Source organism: Amia ocellicauda, chromosome 5, assembly GCF_036373705.1.
Source record: "Amia ocellicauda isolate fAmiCal2 chromosome 5, fAmiCal2.hap1, whole genome shotgun sequence".
NCBI lineage: Eukaryota > Metazoa > Chordata > Actinopteri > Amiiformes > Amiidae > Amia > Amia ocellicauda.
In genome coordinates, this window is record NC_089854.1 from 19,360,590 (window position 1) to 19,378,066 (window position 17,477).

The 17,477-nt window shown below is 46.6% G+C and overlaps 3 protein-coding genes across 3 annotated transcripts in view; all 3 read left to right on the forward strand.

The window, feature by feature from the left end:
* Nucleotides 1–1,618: 1,618 nt before the first annotated feature.
* On the forward strand, nt 1,619–4,446 carry cldnk (claudin k). The gene is made up of 2 exons (XM_066704132.1): nt 1,619–1,850; nt 2,281–4,446. The coding sequence occupies exon 2, from the start codon at nt 2,467–2,469 to the stop codon at nt 3,127–3,129; it is 663 nt and encodes a 220-aa protein (XP_066560229.1). The 5' UTR covers nt 1,619–1,850; nt 2,281–2,466; the 3' UTR covers nt 3,130–4,446.
* A 1,786-nt stretch (nt 4,447–6,232) lies between these two features.
* fn3krp (fructosamine 3 kinase related protein) lies at nt 6,233–11,937 on the forward strand. Its single transcript, XM_066704133.1, has 6 exons — nt 6,233–6,496; nt 7,155–7,306; nt 7,627–7,718; nt 8,079–8,161; nt 10,101–10,223; nt 10,875–11,937. Exons 1-6 carry the CDS (start codon nt 6,356–6,358, stop codon nt 11,211–11,213), a joined length of 930 nt encoding a protein of 309 aa, XP_066560230.1. The 5' UTR covers nt 6,233–6,355; the 3' UTR covers nt 11,214–11,937.
* Nucleotides 11,938–12,381: 444 nt separating this feature from the next.
* Nucleotides 12,382–17,477, forward strand: part of tbcd (tubulin folding cofactor D) — a 53,897-nt gene continuing 48,801 nt past the window's right edge. The window contains exons 1-7 of the mRNA XM_066704134.1: nt 12,382–12,989; nt 14,186–14,236; nt 14,376–14,473; nt 15,090–15,191; nt 15,398–15,544; nt 15,765–15,820; nt 16,473–16,605. Coding sequence (XP_066560231.1) covers nt 12,821–12,989; nt 14,186–14,236; nt 14,376–14,473; nt 15,090–15,191; nt 15,398–15,544; nt 15,765–15,820; nt 16,473–16,605 — 756 coding nt within the window. The 5' untranslated portion in view covers nt 12,382–12,820. The remainder of the gene's footprint in view (nt 12,990–14,185; nt 14,237–14,375; nt 14,474–15,089; nt 15,192–15,397; nt 15,545–15,764; nt 15,821–16,472; nt 16,606–17,477) is intronic.

The window sequence follows — 17,477 nt, forward strand, 5'->3', positions numbered from 1 at the left end:
ATGACCATCGGGTTCTTGGTCACCTCCCTGACTAAAGCCCTTCTCTCTCGATCGCTCAGTTTGGCCGGGCGGCCAGCTCTAGGAAGAGTCCTGGTGGTTTCAAACTTCTTCCATTTATGGATGATGGAGGCCACTGTGCTCATTGGGACCTTCAAAGCTGCAGAATTTTTTCTGTACCCTTCCCCAGATCTGTGCCTCGATACAATCCTGTCTCGGAGGTCTACAGACAATTCCTTGGACTTCATGGCTTGGTTTGTGCTCTGACATGCACTGTGGGACCTTATATAGACAGGTGTGTGCCTTTCCAAATCATGTCCAATCAACTGAATTTACCACAGGTGGACTCCAATCAAGTTGTAGAAACATCTCAAGGATGATCAGTGGAAACAGGATGCACCTGAGCTCAATTTTGAGTGTCATGGCAAAGGCTGTGAATTCTTATGTACATGTGCTTTTTTTGTTTTTTATTTTTAATAAATTAGCAAAGATTTCAAACAAACTTCTTTCACGTTGTCATTATGGGGTATTGTTTGTAGAATTTTGAGGAAAATAATGAATTTAATCAATTTTGGAATAAGGCTGTAACATAACAAAATGTGGAAAAAGTGAAGCACTGTGAATACTCTGGATGCACTGTACCTCCGGGGAATAGCAGGGTGGGTGTTTGGAGCATGGTGGGGGAGAGAGAAATTGATGGAGAGCAGAAGTACATAGAAAAACAAATGGGCTACAGTAACAAACTTTCGCATTGGTACCTGACCACGATTATGGATCATGGACTTGATTGTTTTCCTGAGAGTCTTATTTGTCTTTTTGCTTTTGTTTTATGACATCATTGATGATTTTCCTTAGTTCATTTTTTTATTTTTTCTATTGTATTATTGTATTGTTTTAGTATTTGTTATTGGGAAGACTGTAAATAAAGCTGACATTGTGGTAAGACGGTTTCCAAGACTGCTTGCCATCCTAATATAATACTCACATTGGTGCCTAAAGGCTCACATTTAACCTTTAACGTTTAACCCAGTGGCACAGATCCCAACAGATCTCCTGAAGTTTCCCACTCTGCCATTCCTTCTCTGGTTCAACAGCAACACCAAGAACTGCACAAAATGACTAGATCAGGCTCAAAGTTACAAGCACAATTCATCAATTTCAATAGTTAATGGATGTATATGTGAAACTTTATTTTGGACAATGTGTCTTACCACAGGAGCTGTCCTTGGGACCAGAGGACCCTTCCAAGAGGTCCAACTTACTTTGAAGGGAGTTTGGCACATCAGGTGGGATTTTGTAAATCAAGGGTTTAACTCCTCTCATGATTATAAAACTATCGATACCAAATGTAATACTGTAATTTAATTAAATAAATCATTTTTATTTTGAACACTTATACAAATTAGAAAATGACTATCAAAAGTTGTGAGACTGAGAGACCGTTGGAGAAAACACCAAAACAAAAGCAGGGAGATGGGACAGACTGAGGCACAGAGCTGGAAACCTAAAGAGGAGAAGAGAAGGTTTAGAGGCAGCATAAACAGGGATTCATTGTCTGAAAGGCAGGCACTAATAGAAGGGCGCACACACACACACACACACACACACAGCTCTCGGCAAGACAGACCCTCGGACTGACACGCAAGGCAGGGTCGTCTGTCAGACATAGACGCTGCCTCTTCATTCTGCAGAGGCTCAGTGCGCACAGTGCACAGACAGCGGCTCGCAGGGGACAAGGCACCTCACTGATCCATCACATCTGAGCTCCAAGAACGGGAATACTGTGGAATACTCTGCTTAGCTGTGAAAGGAGAGACGTTTTACAAGACCTTTATGATAAAACAATACACAAGGTATTCCTCTTCCTATTGCTTCACCTACATCTGAGCCCTGTTGTTTTTTGTGCACTTTTATCTTTCCATTGATGTATGTTGATGCTGTATTAGACCCCAGTATTGTTTGTTGGTTGTTCTTCAAAGTAGCTCCTACAATTCTCTGGCAACGATGCCTCCTGTTGTCAATCCTGAATCTATGTTCATTCTGTTCCCATGTCAGTACCACAGTAATATTGGTAGTGGCAGTATTTGCACTAGTAATATCAGTATTAAGAATGATACTGTAAAAACTGCCAATGCCTGTTGTTTATGCTGATGCTTTTCTGTTGCCGTTTTATTTATGACATCATAACAAACTTGAAGGAAATCTGAAAACATCTATCATGGGAAGCGTGCATTTAGTTAATCCTTTTCACTTTTTCCTCCCAATTTAATTGTTTAAATGCAGACCGTACTCCAGCATTTCATCATCCAGTCCGTGTTGCCAGCGGAGAAGTGAGGGGAGAAGGTTTCTGCTGGAGCTGATAGCGAGTGTGCTTCCTTCTCTCCCACTGAAGACTTTCCTGGGAGAAAGAGACAGAGAGAAGGAGGAGGTGGGGACGTGAAAACCTAGGGCAGACCAGAAATTAGGCTCATGGCATCCACTGGTCTTCAGCTGCTGGGCCTGTGTTTGTCTCTGCTGGGCTGGCTGGGCGGGGCGCTGGTCTGCGTGGCCCCGATGTGGAAAGTCACCGCCTTCATTGGCAACAACATTGTGACGGCTCAGACCATCTGGGAGGGGCTCTGGATGAACTGCATCGTCCAAAGTACCGGGCAGATCCAATGTAAGGTGTATGACTCCATGCTGGCACTGCCACGAGACCTGCAAGCCGCCCGCGCTCTGTCCGTGGTGTCTGTGCTGCTGTGTGGCGTGGCGCTGGCGCTGGGTGTCGTCGGGGTGAAGTGCACCAAGTGCGTGGGGCAGCAGAGCGTGAAGATGCAGATCAGCCAGGTTGCGGGGGCCCTGTTCTCCTTCGCCGGGCTGCTCTACCTCATCCCCGTCTGCTGGACTGCGCACTCGATCATCAGTGACTTCTACAACCCGGCAGTGGCTGCGCCGCTGAAGAGAGAGCTCGGTCCGGCACTTTACCTGGGCTGGGGGGCGTCTGGGTTGTTAATGCTGGGGGGTGGAATGCTGTGTGCTGGATCCAACACCCCTGCAGCCCCATCCTCACCCAACTACAGTGGCAGCAGCAGGCAAAGCAGCCCCCGGAGTGCCCCCACCCTGTCTGCAGGTCCAGTGAAGGGCTACGTCTGAGTCTCCCAGCGGACTGTTTCTCTCTTAACATTCATCAACTGCCAGTTATAGTCTTCACCCCTTGTACCCACCCAGCCTGGAAACTGCCTGTGATTCAAACTGCAGACTGACGACTGGCAACCCAATCCAAAATGATTCCTGTCTTATTACTACTATGATTATTATTAATATTATTATTATTGAAAACATGATAATCAAAATCTTTTGCCACCTCAGCAATCATAACTCTACTCATGTGTGCCTGTTGCTGTAATTCATTCACTGTGTATCTGTCTGCATACAGAAACAATAAAGTGTGATTCTCTTAGCTTTTGTGGGTCCACTAACAGCACTAAACCAACCCAGTGTGTCTTATTTAAGCATAACACTGTCTAAACTTAATCTGAACATGTTTATCTCATGTCTGTCTATACACAGGTCAGTGTGTGTGCCCAGTGGTGATCATAATAAGGGAATGAGTGGAAACTAAAGAGGAGTGTGTTTTGCTGGTGCACTGAAAATGTTCTCTTGATATGCATGTGAATAATATACAGGATACACCAGTGGTTTCCAAAGGTTTTCACACGTCCCTGCTATTTGTGGTATTCAAATGATCACTGACCACCTGAATATGAATCATACAGCCTTTAAATACACACATACACATACAAGGGACTGAAAAGTAATTACCAATAAAAATTCAACACTGATACAGGACACTTCATATTTTTAAGGATTTCTAAAATTTTGATTTGAGACAGATGTGATCGTGTGCAGGACGAAATATGCAACAGACCATTTTTTGGGAACCACTGGTTATGATTAAAATATATATAATGCAATAGACAGCTGTGTGTTATAGGGTTTTGGCTTGGCTTTAATATCCACGTCATTCCTTTGGATAGACTCGAATGCCATTTTAGTGAAATTAGTGTGGTGTCTTCCTGACTTATCCATCTGGTTTATCCCAGAGGTGCTCTACGGGCTTTAGGGCAGGATGAGGAAACCATTACATCTTTCTAAATCTGTTCGCCACGAAGTACTGTTTAATACTCCGAGCTTCAAGATAGGGTGTTTTATGTTTTCAAGAACACTCCTGTCTGAAATTTCACAATATTCACTGCCCTTCAGAAATTACACACAGTGTGATCTCAGGTTCAATTAATCCCCAGCAGGGGAAGGCTTGTCCCAATACTTTTATGATAGTTTACACTTAAAATAACCCCAGGTTCAAGTATTTTCGTTTTGTTAATGCATGTCCATGAACTCTTATATTTGTATGTGTATTTATTTATGTGTTTGTTACAATTTTCACAAACAATAAAAGAATAAATATAATTTTTGTTGTTGTTCTGAAGTAATTAATAAACCACATTGGTAATCCTGTGTGTTTTTATCTCCTGGTTCAGGATGTGTCTGTGCTGGGCTGAGTGCCACTGTGCTCAATGGAGAAGAGCACGCGGACAATGGGGGTTTGTGCTCTCTCTGCCAGCATCTCTGTCAGCCCATTATTACCTCCATGGCTGTGAAGCAGGGCATTGTGTAGCATTCCCCCGGCCTGACACTTCGCTGCACAGCTTTTGCAACACCGGGCCTTTAGGCACTGATGATTTCTTATGTTCTTCTCTGACTTCCACACTTTCTTACTCTTTCTCTTTACTCTCCTGAATGCAGTGCAGCAGATAAATAGACAGGTTTGTTTAATGTTCATCAATCATAAATAACATTTTAGAAATAACATTGCTTCATTATAATTATTTTACACATAAATTCTAATAGATTCACTCCCATCAACCCTTTACTAGATCGTCTTTAACAATACACAGTATTCTCCCCACCCACAATCTAGCCTTCCAGAAGATTTCAACTAATACGGGTAGATAGTCCGATAGATAAATGGCTAGGTTTGTGTCTCTGTGTGGGCGCTCGCTGACTGTGGGCAGTATTGAGGCCGATTTAATTAGTTGATGTTTATTAATGTCACATTGCTGAAATCTCTGTAATTCCACACTGCCTCTCCTCACTAAAGCAGTATATAACTATTTAAATCTATCCATCTTTGTACAGTATATCTATACGAACCCATTGTTTGGTGACTGACTGGATGATTGCATCTCCATCTTTCCCTCAGAGTCAGTGTGTGAGAAGTGTGTTTGTCCTGTGGAAGTACAAAACAGCATAGAATTCAGCAGCACAACAAAGCAGTAGAGAGTATGAGCAGCACAACAATACAGTATTGTGTTGTGTGTGCCAGGAGGAGAGTCATGTATGACCTAATGACCCTGTTGTAGGGGTTTCACCATTACTGACCCTTCCCCCTACCACAGAGGTCACAGACAGGGACAGGCACAGGACTGTACTGGACCTCAGTGTGGCTCTGAACCCTTCAGGAGAGCACTAGGACACAGAGACACACACTACAGATGAAATACAAACTAGGACACAACACACCACACTCAGGGATACAGGGACAATGTGTATAATCAGTATGCCAGGTGACATGGAGGAGTGTGCTTCGATGGCAACTTCATGTAGTTGTTTTAGTTTATTAGAGGGAAAAATTATGAATAATCATATAATCCAGCAGACCTACAGGTTCTGTGGGATTAACTCTCTCCTGTTCACACTGTAGACTCCACAGTCTTGGGCTTTGCAGCAATGAACACTTGCTGACGGGACCACAGGTTGTTGTTTTTTAAATTTCTTTCGACAGCACTCATGTCATTCGACACCCTACACTGGTACATGGCGCTAATATAAGTCTTTTAACTCGTAACCAGCTACAATTTCACCTCATCTGCACTGTTTGAAGAGATTTCAGCGCAAGTGATTTATTTAGCAGACCAAGTAAATACAAGGTTACTAGTAAAGGGACAATAAATAAGACACATTGACTTTCTCTAGTGGTGTATATGAGGTATAACAGAATGCGCCTTTTATGTGAATATACGGTAAGAGTCGTAAACCGGAAGAGAAAATGTTTCGACTTCCCATTCGAAACGCGAACTGCGCAGATCGTGACGTTTCTAGATATGCTCCCGTTCGTGATGCGCAGATGTCCGCAGTTCTGCGCAGATGTGTGCGGCTCCACCAATAGTATCAGTGGCATTGTGCAGATCTGTGGAGAACTGTGGAGATACGCACGTCAAGATCGCAACCTATTTGTGTCTGTGACGCAGAGCGCTCCCGTATATGTTTGGGTCCAGCGCTCAGACTGTAGATACAGGATCAGTGACACACAGCTGCGATGGAGGCGCTGCTGCAGAGGGAGCTGGGCACGACCACCCTGAGGGCCAGCGGCCACACCAGTGGGGGCTGCATCAGCGAGGGCCAGAGCTACGACACTGACAGCGGCAGGGTGTTCGTCAAAGTTAACCGCAAGAGTCAGGTTCTCAGTCTAGCTTCTCTCAGACCGTTGCTCTGCTCTGTGCTCGATATAGAGCCATCGCACATGTGTGTGTGTGTGTGTCTCAGGACTGGAAATGCGTAGTTCAGAGTGCAGTCGCTATATTCCCCCTGATCTGTCGTTTGAGACATGATGATGATGATGATGATGATGATGATGAAGGCTTTCATGGAGCTTAAACATTATTATTATTATTATTAATAATAATAATAATAATTTATTTATTTATTATTTCCTACAGCTCAATTCTGAAAATTTTAATGGTGCTGGAATGTAAATATTTCCACTTTGGGTTTCCTAGCTGCGTTTGTAATCTGTTTTCTGCACTTGATACAGTAAGATAACGGGGCAGCCTTGCCAGTGTGGAGATGCCCTGCACAGAACTGCCAGCCTGTGTTGTGCATGCAGCTCCCCCTTCTGCCCTGATCCCTCACAAGAAATAAAGCACAAACACACACAATCGGATGTTATGGGTGCTCCATTGTGACTCCGTATCGAAATAAAATAAATGTTGTGCATTTTGTTTATGCAATCAACTATTTACCAGTTTTGTAAAGCTACGTGTATTTGCACTTCAGATTAAGCTGACGTGGGTGTGGTGTGAGCATTGACTCTTATGAAACTGCTCTGTCTTTGAAAGGCAAGACTAATGTTCGATGGAGAAGCAGCGAGCCTGCAGGCCATCCTCCAGACGAACACTGTGAGAGCTCCCAGGCCAGTGAAGGTCATTGACCTGCCCTCTGGAGGAGCGGCCTTTGTCATGGAGCATTTAGACATGAGGAGCCTGAACAGGTATCTGCTGTTGATGGTGCCTTTTTCCATTGCTGGCTTGTCATCCATGTGGCCTTTCTGAAGTTTCAAATTTACTTACATCAAGTATTTAGTTATTTTCAGAATGATGACAGTTCTGTTTACATGTTTGTTTATATATACAAGTATGTATGTGGAATACGAATATGAATATATTCGTTTTGCTGAAGTGGAGAGAATATAATTTACAATAATAGTCATGTATTGTAAACCGAGGTGAGAGAAGTCTGTTCCTGTCCTACATGCTGTCTGGTGTTCAGCTGGCTCTGTGATGCAGGCATTTCTGATGGCTTGATTTGCAGGTTTTCGGCACAGCTGGGGGAACAGCTGGCCGACCTTCACCTTCACAACAAGATGCTGAGAGAGAAGCAGGCCATGGAGCAGCAGACCATTGGTAACGCACTGCAAATACTGGGACATTGTAGGCCTGGCCAATACTGTTCATTTAGACAACAGTATATTTACATTATGGAAAACAGCACATACAGGGGACAGGTAGGGAAAGTACCAACAGAGAAATGCATCTCACTTAAATCTGAAGCATATTAGGCAGCAGACATTTTAAAAATCAAACAAATTATTCTGCAGTTTCACAATGCTATAACGTAAAACTTTGTTCAGTGAGCAGAGGCACATATAGAAATCTTAAATCTTAAAATTCTGAAATTTGATAAAATAGTACACATTACATTTCCTTTACATTTACAATTTAAAACAATGTGTGTCACACATATTATTTCTTCTGTGTCTCTAGGTCGGGGGTCTGGCCAGAGTACAGTCCAGTATGTTGATAAGTTTGGCTTTGATAAAGTTACTTGCTGTGGGTATCTTCCACAGGTAAGTCTTGCATTTCACACACAAGACATTGTATATCAGTTTGGATCTGTCTTCTGTCTTTGAGTCCTCTGCCATTGTGTTTCGTTATCTGTTGTACAAATGGACACAAGATGAGCAGAAACACTCAGCGTTCAGTCATCTTACCATGAAAAGTGTTGTACAGTGAGGGAAAAAAGTATTTGATCCCCTGCTGATTTTGTACGTTAGCCCACTGACAAAGAAATGATCAGTCTATAATTTTAATGGTAGGTGTATTTTAACAGTGAAAGACAGAAAAACAACAACAACAAAAAAAACACATTTCAAAAAAGTTATAAATTGATTTGCATGTTAATGAGGGAAATAAGTATTTGATCCCCTATCAATCAGCAAGATTTCTGGCTCCCAGGTGTCTTTTATACAGGTAGCGAGCTGAGATTAGAAGCACTCTCTTAAAGGGAGTGCTCCTAATCTCAGCTCGTTACCTGTATAAAAGACACCTGTCCACAGAAGCAATCAATCAATCAGATTCCAAACTCTCCACCATGGCCAAGACCAAAGAGCTGTCCAAGGATGTCAGGGACAAGATTGTAGACCTACACAAGGCTGGAATGGGCTACAAGACCATCGCCAAGCAGCTTGTTGAGAAGGTGACAACAGTTGGTACGATTATTCGCAAATGGAAGAAACACAAAATAACTGTCAGTCTCCCTCGGTCTGGGGCTCCATGCAAGATCTCACCTCGTGGAGTTTCAATGATCATGAGAACGGTGAGGAATCAGCCCAGAACTACACGGGAGGATCTTCTTAATGATCTCAAGGCAGCTGGGACCATAGTCACCAAGAAAACAATTGGTAACACACTACGCCGGGAAGGACTGAAATCCTGCAGTGCCCGCAAGGCCCCCCTGCTCAAGAAAGCACATGTACAGGCCCGTCTGAAGTTTGCCAATGAACATCTGAATCATTCAGAGGAGAACTGGGTGAAAGTGTTGTGGTGAGATGAGACCAAAATCAAGCTCTTTGGCATCAACTCAACTCGCTGTGTTTGGAGGAGTAGGAATGACCCCAAGAACACCATCCCCACCGTCAAACATGGAGGTGGAAACATTATGCTTTGGGGGTGTTTTTCTGCTAAGGGGACAGGACAACTGCACCGCATCAAAGGGACGATGGACGGGGCCATGTACCGTCAAATCTTGAGAGAACCTCCTTCCCTCAGCCAGGGCATTGAAAATGGGTCGTGGATGGGTATTCCAGCATGACAATGACCCAAAACACACAGCCAAGGCAACAAAGGAGTGGCTCAAGAAGAAGCACATTAAGGTCCTGGAGTGGCCTAGCCAGTCTCCAGACCTTAATCCCATAGAAAATCTGTGGAGGGAACTGAAGGTTCGAGTTGCCAAACTTCAGCCTCGAAACCTTAATGACTTGGAGAGGATCTGCAAAGAGGAGTGGGACAAAATCCCTCCTGAGATGTGTGCAAACCTGGTGGCCAACTACAAGAAACGTCTGACCTCTGTGATTGCCAACAAGGGTTTTGCCACCAAGTACTAAGTCGAAGGGGTCAAAAACTTATTTCCCTCATTAACATGCAAATCAATTTATAATTTTTTTGAAATGTATTTTTCTGGATTTTTTTGCTGTTATTCTGTCTCTCACTGTTAAAATACACCTACCATTAAAATTATAGACTGATCATTTCTTTGTCAGTGGGCAAACGTACAAAATCAGCAGGGGATCAAATACTTTTTTCCCTCACTGTAAAATGATGTTTAAAGGTGACCGCAGCCTTGGGCAGTTGCAGCAGGAAGCAGAGGGGAGATGCTTATTAACTGGTGCCCCAGTTCAGAGGGGCTACATGGCCTAGTGCTGCCCTGTCTGGCTCAGACAGCCTGGCTCATTCCTGGCTTCCTCTTCAATGTTCTCCTGCCCAGACTGTCTTGTTTTGTCCCCCCAGGAGAATGCTTGGCAGAGTGACTGGATCTCATTTTACAGTCAGCAGAGACTCCAGCATCAGCTGAATATGATTGAAAAGGATTATGGTGATCGCGAAGCCAGGGAGCTCTGGTCTCAGCTCCAGGTAATAAGTAACATACAAACACACAAAAGACTGTCCCAATATTTCTCTGGTATATGAACTGTTTCAGAGTTTCACAGGGCTTCTGTCAGGGCTCAGTTCCATTATTCCATTGACTATTAAGGGGTCCAAGTTTTGGTCCCACGTTAGGCAGCATCCAGCCCAGTAGCCTCTGAATCCACACAGGTATTAGTGGATCATTGGTCCAACAGGGGCTAGTCTTACTGTTGTGGTTCAGGAAATGCTTTCCATATTTCTCATTGACCTTTGCCCCCCTGTCAATTAAACTGCCCCAGTAGCAGGCGCACTGGGACTCCATCAGTCAGAACTTCACCTGCAGCTCCAGTGATCTCCTGTCATATGCCCTGTGTATCCATCTGTGTACCCGTGCCCTTGCCAGTGCTTTGTGGAGTAGGTAGTGTTCTCTCACATTAACCTATTTCTCCTGATAAATATTGAGACCACAATAGGTTGTGGAAATCACATTGAAAATAACACAGGTGATGCAGACTTCTATAGATATAATGCACAGTTTAATTTGATGTCCACGATTTTGAATGTAACCTTTATGCTCAGTGACAGAATCCGCAGGTGAGAATCGGAGCAAACTGTGTCATCCGGCCCTGCAGCCTGACACACACTCCTTCTCTGCAGGTGAAGATCCCACAGCTCTTCAGCGGTGTGGAGATCGTCCCTGCGCTGCTGCACGGCGACCTGTGGGGGGGCAACGTGGCGGAGTGTGAAGCCAGCCCTGTCATTTTCGACCCTGCCTCCTTCTACGGACACTCAGAGTTTGAGCAGGCCATAGCAGGGATGTTCGGGGGGTTCAACAGCTCCTTCTACTCTGCGTACCACGGGAAGATCCCCAAAGCAGCAGGCTTTGAGCGGCGCCTGAAGCTGTACCAGCTCTTTCATTACCTGAACCACTGGAACCACTTTGGCACCGGGTACAGGGGCTCCTCGCTTAGAGTCATGAGGGACCTTCTGAAGTAGAGGTGCCAGCCTGCACCCCTGAGTGTGTGATGCTCCCCTCAGTCAGGGCTGTGGCAGCACGGTCAGGGAGCACTGTAGCCATTCACAACTTGCTGATTTCAATATTTACTAGGCAGCATCTGTTCCAGTGCTTCTATATTATTGGCCATGTATGATGAGAGTGTGATGCACACCGCTGCTCTTATTGCTCTGCACCTGGTCCATGGAGCCAGGCTGCAGCAGCGTGTGGCTGTGAGCCGATGTGTTCAGCACCATCGCTGCGGCTGTGCAAACACACTGCTCCCCCATCAGCGCCCCTCTTCCTCTCAGCCTGCGTTCACACAGGATCCTTCCCCCAGTGGGACCATACGCTCAAATAAAGTATGAAATCATCTTAAACAATTCCATTTTGGAGAGGAATCCCCTAGTCTTCTGTAATAGATATGTAACATTTGTTTTTAAACTGACATCTATACACTATGCCATCAATATTTCTGCAGCTAAAAAATATACAACCCAGAGTATTTAGGTAACTAGTTGGTAGTAATATTTTTGCAGAGCTACTGTCATGAGAATTTGATGTCTATTTCCATATTAACTTGCATTACAAAAACAGTCTTAAAGAACTGCTTCCATGTCACATTAACTGTGGTTAATGTATTAAACCACAGGAGGAGTTTAATTTTCTGTGATGTATTTCAAGTGTACCGTTTGAAATGTAAATAAAAATACTAATTTAAATATATTTTGTCTCACTCTGCTTGTGGTGTTTTCCAGTTAAATGTCTTTAGCGAGCAGCTAGATAGATAGATAGATAGATAGATAGCAGACAGATAGATAGCACTGATAGTGCAATGATGTAGCTGGCCATGAAGACAACATATCTGTGTGATGTTTATGTCAGTCATTCACCTGGTCATCAGATTAATTAATTACTAAATCATGGCATTTTCAATAATTATGGTCAAGATATGGTAAATAGCCACAATTCAGTTGAAAGTTCTTGTTTGATAGACATTTGTAGTGCTTGCATGTGTGTGTAATCCAGCTGTGCAGTGCTGGCCGGCCGCCCTGAGTCTTACAGCACATGTACAAAGATGGCACTTATGAACACCGTCTACATGAAAAACGCGTTCAGCCGTCGGATCCAGCAGAGTGTTTTGAACCATTTTGCGATCTGTACTTGGTGACTGGTGCCGGAGGTTAAAGTTGAAGTGAAAGAGGCGTATTGTGTGTTGTGTTTTGTGGATGCTGTGGCTGCTGAGCACAGCGCTGAACCGGTGACTGGAATATAAAGCTGTAGATAATTGTACAATTGCAGTAATAACGCCGACTGGACTCGTCGCTGTTTCTGGATTTCTGGATCATTCCTGCGTAGTCACCCTGCGGGAAGTGTTCAGTTTCTGGGCAGAGCAGCTCTTCAGTGCGCAGACACCAGCAGCTCGACAAGACCCCGTACCTGCAACAACAAACACAACAACAACATCAGCAACCAGCGCCATCATCCATAGATCATACAAAGTGTTCTTCGGAAAGTCGTGTTATTGAACAGCTAGAAGCACGCACACATCTACACCGTTTTTATTGTCGTTGTTGCACGGGTTTAACCCTTTCGCCTGTCCGGCCCGATGGCTTTGACGGACTCGGAGCCCGGCTGTGCGGGGGAGGACGTGTGCGCGCGGGGCGGCGGCCTCGGCGGCTTCCTCGAGGATGCGGAGACCCGCGCGCTCATCGCGAGCTTGCCGCGCGTGCAGGGGGACCTGACCGCCAGGGAGGTGGCGACGCAGCGGTTCCTGGGTGAGGTCTGCCCCCGTCTGCCCCCGTCTGCCCCCGTCTGTCCCCGTCTGCCCCCGTCTGCCCCCTGTCTGCCCCCGTCTGTCCCCGTCTGCCCCCTGTCTGCCCCCTGTCTGTCCCCGTCTGCCCCCGTCTGTCTCTGTCTGCCCCCGTCTGCCCCCTGTCTGCCCCCGTCTGCCCCCTGTCTGCCCCCTGTCTGCCCCCGTCTGTCCCCGTCTGTCCCCGTCTGCCCCCTGTCTGCCCCCGTCTGCCCCCGTCTGCCCCCTGTCTGCCCCCTGTCTGTCCCCGTCTGCCCCCTGTCTGCCCCCGTCTGCCCCCCGTCTGCCCCCTGTCTGCCCCCGTCTGCCCCCCGTCTGCCCCCGTCTGCCCCCCGTCTGCCCCCCGTCTGCCCCCGTCTGCCCCCTGTCTGTCCCCGTCTGCCCCCTGTCTGCCCCCTGTCTGCCCCCCGTCTGCCCCCGTCTGCCCCCCGTCTGCCCCCCGTCTGCCCCCGTCTGCCCCCTGTCTGCCCATGTCTGCCCCCTGTCTGTCCCCGTCTGCCCCCTGTCTGCCCCCTGTCTGTCCCCGTCTGCCCCCCGTCTGCCCCCGTCTGCCCCCGTCTGCCCCCTGTCTGTCCCCGTCTGCCCCCGTCTGTCTCTGTCTGCCCCCTGTCTGCCCCCGTCTGCCCCCGTCTGTCTCTGTCTGCCCCCTGTCTGCCCCCTGTCTGCCCCCCGTCTGCCCCCCGTCTGCCCCCCGTCTGCCCCCTGTCTGCCCCTGTCTCTCTCCCTGTCTGCCACATCTGCCCCCCTCTGCCACCACGTCTCTCCCTGTCTGCCCCCTGTCTGCCCCGTCTGCCCTTGTCTCTCTCCCTGTCTGCCTCAGTCTCCCCCCGTATCCCCTCCTCTGCCTCAGTCTCCCCCCTGTATGCCCTCTTCTGCCACCCTGTCTGCCCACTGTATGCCCTCCTCTTCCACCCTCTCTCCCCATCTGCCACCCTTTCTGCACTCTTCTGCCACCCTGTCTCTCCCCCTGTCTGCCACCCTGTCTACCCCCTGTTTGCCACTTAGTTTATTAGTTGCATTCATCTCCTTACCCTTTAAAGATTGATGTTATTCCAGCTGTTTATGTGTCTGGCAGTGGGTGATTAGCCCAAATTAAAGGTCCTTTTGTGTGTTTCACTGTTGAGTGTGTGTGTGTAAATCCTGCTGCATCTCTCATTGCAGTTATAATGGATAAATACCAGGAGCAGCCCCATCTCTTGGATCTACATCTGGGTAAGAGATCTAGTTGAGAAGCAGTTTGCAAACACTGTGTGTCTCTGCACTACACAAGGGATTCCACTCTGGGAATCCACACATCTGGAGTCGCACTTTGCCGTTAAATTGTTAATGGCCTCTTCTCTTTTCTCTGCAGAGTGGATGTTAAATTTGCTGCTGGAAGTGATTCGGAGTGAGAAGTCTCCTCCAGCCCTGGTGCATTTGGGATTTAAATTCCTCTACATCATCTCAAAGGTAGGACATGCCTGCAGCCTAGGGGACGGTGTGTTTCATTTTGGCAGTAGATCTGGCAACAGGGAGCGCTGAGTGGAGCAGATACTCACGATCCTGCCACCTCAGCAGAAGCTACTCCTATATTTGAATGCACAGCTTCTCTAATCTGCAATGCTTACTAATAATTCCATGGGAAAGCTCTTTACATTAAAACCTTAAATGAAGTCTGAGGTATGGAAGTGGACCATCTTGGCTGCAAACAGCTCTGAACACCATCTTGCCATTAAAGGAGCATTTGAACCAATCAAGAATAGTCAACGGATCGAGTACTCTCTCTTAGATACTCTTAGTATGACATTCAGGACTGGTTTACTGCCTGTACATTTCTGTTTCGTTTACTTGAATATTGGTGTGTGGTATAATTCCTTGTCTGTTGTTTCAGTCACCACTGTAGTAGGGATATCGGGTTACGTGTTTTATGACAGTGTAGTGCCAGTGCTGACGTGTCTTCGGTGTGGAGCACTGTCTCACTGGCCCAAACCTGCTTCTGCTCGCTGACTCGGTCCTTTAGTCCAGTCCTGAAGTCTGTGGATTGGCTTAGGTTACAGCCTGACTCTCCAGTTGCTCTCCCCTGCAGGTACGGGGGCACAAGGTCTTCCTGCAGCTCTTTCCTCACGAAGTCTGTGATGTGCAGCCGGTCCTGGACCTCCTCTGCCTCCAGGACCCTAAAGACCACGAGGTGAGCTGAGCTTCTACTGCCCTGTCTTCTGCTCTCAGTAATGGAGCCCCAGTGCTCTGCTGGTTCTGTTGCACAGAGTTGCTTTTTCACTCTATTCTGTGTCTGAGGTGCAGAAGTGGGTAAAGCAGTGATTGCTGTGAGGTAGGTGTTGTTTATAACATGTTAAAGGTTTTGGCATGACGTTCATACACTTGCATGTGTTCCAGACCTGGGAGACGCGCTACATGCTGCTGCTCTGGCTGTCCATGACCTGCCTCATCCCCTTCGACCTTTCGCGGCTGGACGGCCACCTCGTCGCAGAGCCGGGCCACAGCAGAGTGCCTGTCATGGACCGCATCCTGGCTGTTGCCAAGGTAACGATTTTGGGAGCTGGGCTCCTGGCAGCATCGGGCAGCCTTCCTGTCGCTGGGGGCTCGGCAACAAAGACGGAGTCCATGGTCTACTGGCTGCAGACACAGACCATATATGATAGAAAGGCTGCCTGTGGGCAGTATAGGGAAGCTTTGATTTGAGGGTAATAATTTATTTCCACTAATCTGTGAGGATAACATGAATCCACCCCTTGTTTTGCAGTCTTACCTGATAGTCAGTGATAAGGCTCGGGATGCGGCTGCTGTTCTGGTGTCAAAGTAAGTGTTCCGGTTGCGTTTATCTGTTTATAATTTAGTCATTGTTTATTCTGTTGTCTCTCGCTATGTTGAATTGGTTTACATTTGTTCTGACTGATGCTGTGAGAACAGATCCTCTGCCTGATGTGTGTTGTTCTGATTGACAGTTGTGTGTATCCAGATTGCTGCATTATATATAATTGTTTGCATACAAATAAAGTTCTCGGTTTCACACCCGGGATGGTTCGGCTCCTGTGTTTATAAGCCTGTAAAGTAGTGATGTGTGCGTGCGTGCGTGTGTGTCTCCAGCAGAGGGCAGCCTAGGATCGCGAGTGGAGGACTGGTGGGGAGAAACAGTCAGTCATGCTAAACATCAGGGTGATATAGATTTGTTGTAAAGACATTTTACCATAGCCATCCATTGCAACGTGAACAAACACTCGTTACATGTTATCCAACACATTGATGATGCCTTTTTAAAGCTTTTTGCTCCAGTTGTCTCAAAGCTCAATTTCAAAATGTACATGGGGGGGGAAATACGTATTTTAATTTCACATGTTCGTGTTTGTATTGTTCTTGCACCTTTTATTCATTTTAAATACATGGCTTACAGAAAGTCGGTGTCTGCCGCTGTGTGTGGGTTGCAGCTGTGAAGACACTGTTTTTCACGCAGGTTCGTGGTTCGCCCAGACGTCAAGCAGAAGCGTCTGGCAGACTTCCTCGACTGGAGCCTGTCCTCTATGTCTGCGGCCAGCGGACTCACCATGGAGACGGCCCTGCTGCTGGACGGCATGCTGCAGTCTCTGGTCAGACCTTATTCCAGTAACTGTGATCTCAACCCGTTTCCCCTCGAATCCGGGCCGAACAGTACGAGGTTAAAAGGGCCCCTGTTTGCCCGCCCTGTATCCAGATGGAAGATCTGGTCTTAAATTGTCAACTAACCTGGGGAAAAATACATTCAACAAAAGATACTGCCTGGATCCAGTTTCAGATGTGTTTGTGTGTTTACAGTTTTTTGTGTTTTGTTGTGGTCTGTTCCTCCCAACAGCATGTTCATATAAACAGCCTGTTCTTCCTGTGAGAGTGTTAGTGTTTGGGCAGAGGAACGCAAAGCAATGCATGTTTGGAAAGTAGTGTCTGAGCCTCGGATTTATACGTGCTGTGGGTGGGATTAGGGTCCGGTCCCTCTCCGGAAAATTTATTCATAACCCCAAATACAGGAAGCAGAGGTGATGCTCAGTCCGAGATTGTTTGTTTGGCAGGAAGGATGTTGCAATAGGCTGCGGTGCTGACAGTATTTTCAGACGTGTGATTCAGTGAAGCAGACAGAGCCCTGATCACTGTGTCATTAGAATGAAAGTTTAATGTACGTAAGATTACGTATTGAAACCGATTGTGAAATTGCTGTGTGCGTGTGTTTGTATGTGTGTGCGCAAATATTCCCCGATGTATCGGCACTGGAAAAGCAACCCATCTTGTCACGCTTTGTGGAGTCGGCAGTTTGTTGTTCGTTCTTGTCCTTTCCTGTCCTGTAGAGAGGACCTCTTGCGCAGCATCAGAGCCATCTGCTTTGTTCCTTTCAGATACCAGCATTACATTTACACGTGCCAGCTGAACTGCAACTGAACCTGCTGGAAACACTTCTGCTGTCTGACAATTACAATAGTAATAGTAAAGC

Bases quoted from the DNA above. Each gene is read 5' to 3' on its own strand.
- cldnk (XM_066704132.1), top strand. From the start codon at position 2,467: ATGGCATCCACTGGTCTTCAGCTGCTGGGCCTGTGTTTGTCTCTGCTG.
- fn3krp (XM_066704133.1), top strand. From the start codon at position 6,356: ATGGAGGCGCTGCTGCAGAGGGAGCTGGGCACGACCACCCTGAGGGCC. The intron at 6,497-7,154 runs GTTCTCAGTCTA...TGTCTTTGAAAG, and splicing joins AAGTTAACCGCAAGAGTCAG to GCAAGACTAATGTTCGATGG. The intron at 7,307-7,626 runs GTATCTGCTGTT...CTTGATTTGCAG, and splicing joins GACATGAGGAGCCTGAACAG to GTTTTCGGCACAGCTGGGGG.